Source organism: Punica granatum, chromosome 8, assembly GCF_007655135.1.
Source record: "Punica granatum isolate Tunisia-2019 chromosome 8, ASM765513v2, whole genome shotgun sequence".
NCBI classification, from domain to species: Eukaryota; Viridiplantae; Streptophyta; class Magnoliopsida; order Myrtales; family Lythraceae; genus Punica; species Punica granatum.
The window spans coordinates 9212674-9220398 of NC_045134.1; the positions used below are offsets into that span (position 1 = coordinate 9212674).

Here is a 7725-nt window from a genome sequence, read left to right on the forward strand (position 1 = left end):
CTGCTCCAATCCGACCGTTCAATTTTGGACAGTTCGAAGACAACTAACTGTGTTTCGGGCAAATGGTGTTCTATAGCAATAGGTTGACCACTGTGCAGGGCTTGAAGGGAGCTTTCCAAAGATCCCCCGATGATGTTAATGCAACCTTTACAAGCTGCCATGATTTGTTCACACAACCAAGAAACGAATCCCCACCCCCAATAAAGAAGAATAACAAAAGGGGATCCCCACCACCTAATCTTCTCTGTCCCACCTCATCCCCACCCCAAAAGTCCAACAACGCATATCAAAATCAACAAACAACAACTAAGAAAGTACACAAACACAGGCACACACACACACACAAAGAGACACAGACACTGAGAAAAGCAAGCATAGAATTATTAGCCACCGACCCAGTGAAATCAAGCATGTCGCCTTCCTTTCTCTTTCATGACAAGAAGATAGAACTGCAATTGCTGTGGAAATCACAGCAAGGGAGAAGGAAAAAGACACTTCCTTTCTTCATCAAGAAAATGTCACTGTTATTTGCAATTTAATGAACTTAGCTATCTACAACTATCAAATCGTTCGTTCGTTCGTTCGTTCATTCCCCATTTGAAATGGAAAGCTACCAGGCGGTCGTCCCACTCATACCCAGTGGGCATAAAGCAACAGCACCAACCATGAGCTGTGGCACTGTCGGAATCCGCTAATTCGAGGATGAAATCCCGAGATGATTGGTGCTTTTATGCCGCTTCCCATCATGGAAGTACACCCTAATATGCCCACATTGCAGATTCGATTTTACGGGAGAGGAGAGAATCCAAAACCAGAAAAAGAAAAAAGAATCTGAAATTTTTGGAATCTGCGGAATAATTGGTAAGATGATAAGGTTGTTACCATCTCCTGCCAAGTGCTGAGGTTTTGTTTCCTTATTAATGGTCGTTGTCGTCGTCTCCGTCGTCCCCGGACATGTGGTGGTTGACCCTAGAGGAAATCCCGTGGCCGCGCGCGTGAGGCGGCGCGTGGGAGGGAGCTTCCACCACCTGGGCCGACGACATCTCCATTTGGCACACCCTGACCGCCCCGATCAGCCTTTCCGGGAGCTCATCTTCCGCCTGCGCCTCCACGAGGAACCCCATGTCGATGGTCACGCTGGTCACGTACCCCAGGGCGAGGTGGAGGATAGCGCTCGCGATCTTCGAGCTCCCGATGTCGACGTCAATCTCGAAGTAGTTCTCCCCCCGGTGGTAATTACACGTCAATGCCCTGCCGAGGAGGCAAGCGCTGTAGTTCCCCACCGCCTTCTTGACGATCCAGGGCCCCTTCACGATCCTGTTCACGATCTTAAACCGGGAGTTCCGGAACGGGTCCCCCTCGTTGATGAAGCGGTAGAGGAGCGAGCCGACGGGGATCGGGTCCTCGGCGGCGAAGTAGAAGACGGCGCTGTGGTGGTCCTTCCCGGGGACCTGGAGGTTGACGGCGAAAATGAAGGACTTGAGGGAGCGCCCGGAGGCCTGGGCCCTCCGGAGGGCGAGGGCGACGCGGTTGTCGGGGCGGCCGAGGACGTTGTCGAGCTTGGTGGTGGACCTGAGCCAGTCCATGCCAGCGGGGGAGAGGAGGTAGTCGCCGGCAGGGGATTTCTGGCGCTTGCTGAAGTAGTGCTTGGAGCGGAGGGAGAAGACATTTCCGGGAGGGGAGGCCCAGCCATTGGTCCCGGTGTGCAGGTCCACGTGGCGGAGGGAGCCGCCTTGGATGGACTCCGCGATCCAGGAGGACCCGGCCCCGGCCGCGGCGGAGGAGGAGGAGGAGCTGGATCTGGAGCATTCCGGCTCGGGCGCCGCCGGCCGAGAACCCGGGCGAGTCGGCTCAGTGGTGCACATTGGGGACTACTCCTCTCTCTCTCTCTCTCTCTCTCTCTCCCCTCCACTGCCCCTACACACTCTCTCACTCTATGGAGGCTGGCTGGCTGGCTACGGGAACTGGGGGGTTTTTTTATGTGATCTTTTATCATTTTCTTTCGATAATATTTTCTACAGAGAGAGAGAGTGACGTAAGAAGAGAAAAGGCATGGCCGGTTCGATGTCAGGCTGACAGTGAAGTGGACCTCTGCGCTGGCCCTCGTTCTTTTCTTGGCAGAGCAAAAGTGAAAAAAATATATTTTTATCTTTTTTTGGTAAATACATTTTAATCATTTCTCATATCCTTATTTATATTTACCTACTAAATTTTTTTTATGATATTTCCTAACCTATAATTTGCAGAGAGTAAATTGATCAGATGCCATAAATATGCGTATCTTCTATATGAAATGGAAATAAATATTTGTAGTTAATTGGTAAATTGAATATAGTTGCGAGTCTAGAAAATCTAAATCATCATAAATTGGATTTGATTCTATGTCCTCAAGAGGTAAGTTAGATAAATCATTATTATTATTTACCATTGTGGTCGGACATATCTTTTCCTTGAGTAAATTCTCGGTTTTAGGACCCGTCAAAAAATTTTTCGAGTTTGGCTCTTATAAATGGAGAAAATTCAAAGTTAGAAAAGTTTTACTTTATAGGGGAATGAGTTTGTTCAAACTCGAATTAATCGGTGCTTATTGGATTTCTATATGCCTGATGATGCAAATAAAAAAAAATCCATCATTCACATAAGAGGTCTGGAATTGTGGTGAAACAAATATGTATTGGCCTAGCATTGTGCCCGTGCATGCACGCGTATTTTTTTTGGTAAACTGAGCGGGTCATATTACCATTTATAAACATTGTATTTATGGTACTCCCATTTTCATATTTTAGTACATTAATTTACATTACATATTTGATGCAATTAATTGAATAAAATTTAATGTTAAAAGCATACTCTAAGAGGTGCAGATAGCCATTAATTGCTTCAATTAACTACAAAAGTTAATTGTAAGAGGCAACCTAATATTTTAAGATATTAACAAAATATTACGAAATACTAACAATAACTAAAATAATGATAAATAAAACTAAAAGAAAAAAATAAAAGGAAATTTATGTCTAGATTGAAAATGATATACATAACAAGTAATGATTATGATATCAATGAATTAATCAAAATGGAATAAAAGAATATTTACGAAAATGAAAGGCTTATTCATTTTTCTTATCTCTACATGAAGTAGTCTTTTTTTAAAAAAAATTATGCCCAACAAAAACAACATGAGTATATTTTATTCATTACAAATTGAATAAAGTATATAATATACTAAATTAAATATTAAATATATAACAAAACGGTATGTTTTTCACTTCACGTACGAATTATATATTCTCTTTTTTTTGTCTAACTAATTGACAAATGAAGTTTTTATTGTAATATTCAAAATAAAAAAAATATTTATCAATTTTTATAGAATAGGACAGAGAAAAATAAATATTATGGTAATTTACATAAAAATCATTAACTTTTAGTCTTATCTCGAATTTATCATGAACTATTATTAATTTTTCATTTTTGATGAGAAAAGTAACGAAGGGGATCGAGTAGAAAGAGAGAAAGTAATAGATCGATTATTTCGTTTTCTTTGTTTTTAATTAAATAATATATTTATTTTATATTTTAAATTGCCTAATAAAATAAAATAGGAATACAAATATAATTACTTTCTTTTTCTTATTTTATTCATTAAAGATTAAATAAAATATATAATACATTAAAATAAATTATTAAATAATGAAGAATTAAAAAAATTGCCAGAGTATGAAAAGTTTTTGTATGCTCTCCCACATTGCTTGAAATCGAACGACTCTATTAGTACTTAAGATTAACTGAGTTGTTTCCGAAATGGATTGTGGACATAAATTTGATGACCAGACAAATATGTAGAAGGTTAAGTTTTTTTTTTTTGATAAGTAGGTAGTTAATTTTGGGACGTGCTCCTAATAAATTTTGAGTGCTTATAGCATGAGATACTAAATAATATCTTATGGTGAACACTGATCCTATCCATTAGATATTTCAACATGAAATCTTGATCATTCATAATTTACATATTTTGCCCTTCAAATTGTAGTATTTCAACTATGCATTTAACGATTTTTTTCCTACAATAATTTGTACTCTTCCCTCACTGATCTGACATATGACTCAATCACACCATCGCACCTGTCCATACGCGAGAAAAAATGTAATTAGGTAATGCACGAAACTTGACCCAAATTAACCCGACTAATACTGAACCTATAGTATCGTTTTTTTGCAAATCTGACTTGGTCTTATTTATTCAACCAGTTTATTCAATTTTTCATTGGTTCATTCTATCATTTTTTAACCAGTTTCTTCGATTTTTCATTGGTTTATTCTATCGTTTTCAATTCCGATCACAACGTTCAATCATTATCTAACAATTGATACAGAGGTTGCGACCTTTTCGATCATCAAATTGTTTCCACAAACAACCGATTTTCGCATTTCTTTGTACTTAGTTGAAAATTTTGTTCATCGAAATTGAAACTTTAACTCCCTCATCAATTTCGCGATGCTTTCAATATGAAAAGAGTCTCATATCGGACGTCCTGTCATTGCAACGGGAAACTAGTTTCGATTATGATGACCAATTTTTATCGACATGTTTTGCTTCACTTCGTCAAACCGCGTCATGGCTCAAGGCTTCCCATAGTATTCTCGGAGACTTCATCGGAGGCCAGCCATGTCGACGTTTCTTTGTTTATTTTTTTATTTTTTATTGCTGGCCTCTGATCAGCTTTTCATCTTTGCAACGATAATTTCCTTATGTTATTCCCTAATATTGAGAGATATTTTGCAATTTTTTTCCTGCAAGTTGATATTTTTCAAGGATATATCGTTCGTTAATTGAGTTAATTTTTCTTTCTAAAACTATTTTGTATTATTGGATCAAGTTAATTGTCTTATCTGCTAGAGCTCATTTATGCTATAAATAGTCTTATAAATATAAATTTCTTTAGGGAAAAAAATAAAAATATCAATGAGGGGGACCTGATAAAAAAAACTAATAAGTTCATATATTTATATATTGGCTTAAGCAAATTCTGTAATGCACTTAAGCAAATCTAACTAAAGGAATAACAACGAGTAATTAATGTTAAAGACTTCGAGCAATAATGATTTTTGTCGATTGAATGACTTGCCAATGCATATTGTATTCTTATTTATAATCTCAGCTGTTGATGAATCCAACAATAATGACGACAATTTGATAGGAAAAAATATTTGGAATATAGATAACTTTTATTTTGTTTATTTATATTGGCACAAGCTAATTATAATGTCTGTCATACCTCATATGTGCTATAAATAGTTTTGGGATATAACTTTATTTTGGAGGAAAAGCAAAAGCTTTAGTGAATAGGATCCTAATGAAAAACTAATAAGTTCGTATATTTATATATTGGTTTGGACTAATTCTATAATCCACTTAAGCAAATCTAACTAAAGGAATAACAACGATTAATTGTTAAAGATTTCAAGCAATATTGATTTTGGTTAATTCGATGACTTGTCAACGACGACCTTCATATTCTATTCCTCTTTATAGCCTCAATCAATTGAATGTAGCAACAATGACCACCATATGATAGAAACAAATATTTGGAACAAAATTAACTTCTATTTTGTTTCTTTATACTGGCTCAACCTAATTGTCATGTTTGCCATAACTCATTTGTGTTGTAAATAGTCTTAGGAATATAATTTTTTTTAGGAGGAAAAACAAAAGTATCGGTGAAGAGGACCCCAATGAAAGAAAATAAGTTAGTATATTTATATATTGGCCTTGGCCAATTTCATAATCCGCTTAAACAAATCTAACTAAAAGGATAATAGCAAGTTATTGTCCGGTTAGAAGTAAATGGCGGTTAGTGGTATTGTGTTCTTTATATTTTTTTTGCTTATTTTCCTAAATATAATTTTTTTAATTTCATAATTTTAGAGATAGTGATCCCAAAAAAACTAACATTCCATATTTTTAGGAAGTTAAATTATGGAAGTTATTTTTTTCCGAATTTTTTTTATAACTAAAAAGAAAATGCAACCATTCGTTCATCGGAAGCTGCCATCAATGATGGCATTCATCATCTTTAAAATATGTTGAGCCTTATTGCAACAATCTCGTTGCCATTTCATAAATTTGCGTTCCACAATGTCATGTTCGTTCAACTTCAATCTTCGTCCAACTGCACAACAAGACAAGCACCATTGTCGTCTTGAAACTTAATAATAAGTTGACCAAATTAATTCTTTTGATTCACTTGATTATGTATTGTTTCATTCTGTTGTAATTCGTCCAAAACCTAATGTTTAAACCGAGTTTACGAATCAGATCGATAAATTCGGGCTGATTTAATTATGAACAGCTTTATGTTAAGCCAGGTTTTTTGAAAAATCGTTTGATTCAAAAAAGACGGGTTGGGTTTGTCGTGGTTCAGATATGAACAGTTAAAGGGTCCGACAGTAATTGTGATATGTGTCGGTGTCTACATGTGACAGATCATCAACCTAACATATTTGATTATTTTGAAATGTGACTCGATGATATCACAACAAGATTGAAAAAAACCGCGAGTTAAAATGTAAGTTTTAATACTTTGTATATATCTCACCATGAGACATTATTTAGTGTCCCATGCTAGAATTTTCCATAAATTTTTTAATTAGCTTACAACTTATCCGGAAAAAAAGATTGTTAATTAATTTAAGACTAAACAGCACTTAATATAAGTTTTACGTATGATATTTTCCAGCTTTACAACTCAGAAGCACTGGAGAAGTTTTGTTGATGATATGTCCATGCTGCAGTTATTAGCATCTCCATCTCGTCTTTCGAATGCTCCAATAATAGAGGCCAATAAAATTATGATTTTCTGCGATAATAGGAGTTCGAAATAAATTGATGTCTGAGGATAAGGGCTAGCTCAAGCATAAGGCCAATGAGCCGTTGCTTGGGGCCCCACCCCAAAGGTCACAGGTTGAATTTTACTTCTACAATTCGGGAAATTCCTAACTAATATGATACAGGGTCATGATAATTCTCACTTGGAAACTATGTAATGCACGTGGCCCCGTGCATACAACACCACATCTAATCGCTCCCATGTCCCAATTAGCAGGAAAACGGTGTCATGTTAAAAATTGCCTCCTAATATATTCACTCTCTCTAATCAATCAATCAATTATAATATATAAAAGTTATAAAACACAATGAGGAAACATCACAGAAGTCTTTTCCTTAATACTCACAGCTTATAATTGAGTGGCTCTTTAACTACTTGAACATAACAATCATAATTAATTATTATAATAAAAATAAAACAAACTTCTCGATTCACGAATAAATATAAAACATCATTTCTATAATGAGTAGAAAAATTTATCCATAAATATCGAATTAATCTAATTTGCACTTATTAATCAGATACTGCCAGATTAATTTCACCCAGTTACTACATTTTCTCTCCATTAATCTAATTTATTTTGCATTTGTCTTCCACGATCATAATCTCTTTATACTTCACACTAATTCATGACATTCAAGTTACTCCCAATCACCGCTATTTTATTTTATATATTTCTAAGACCCAATAACTTCCTTCCTCAATTTTTTTCTCTAGTGGTAACATATCTTTTTTATAGCAAGTATTCTTATTTTATTTTATTTTATTCTTTTACTCTTAACTTATTAATTTTGTCAGCAACAAAAGAGAGCTCGCTTTAGTCTATTTATTCTTCGTT

General features: G+C 35.8%; 1 protein-coding gene across 1 annotated transcript; it reads right to left on the reverse strand.

Moving 5' to 3' along the window:
• Positions 1–399: 399 nt before the first annotated feature.
• Positions 400–1982, reverse strand: LOC116187957 (protein ENHANCED DISEASE RESISTANCE 2-like). Its single transcript, XM_031517016.1, has 2 exons — positions 883–1982; positions 400–758 (listed from the first exon to the last, which is right to left on the reverse strand). The coding sequence occupies exon 1, from the start codon at positions 1863–1865 to the stop codon at positions 918–920; it is 948 nt and encodes a 315-aa protein (XP_031372876.1). The 5' UTR covers positions 1866–1982; the 3' UTR covers positions 400–758; positions 883–917.
• Between the last annotated feature and the right edge of the window lie 5743 nt (positions 1983–7725).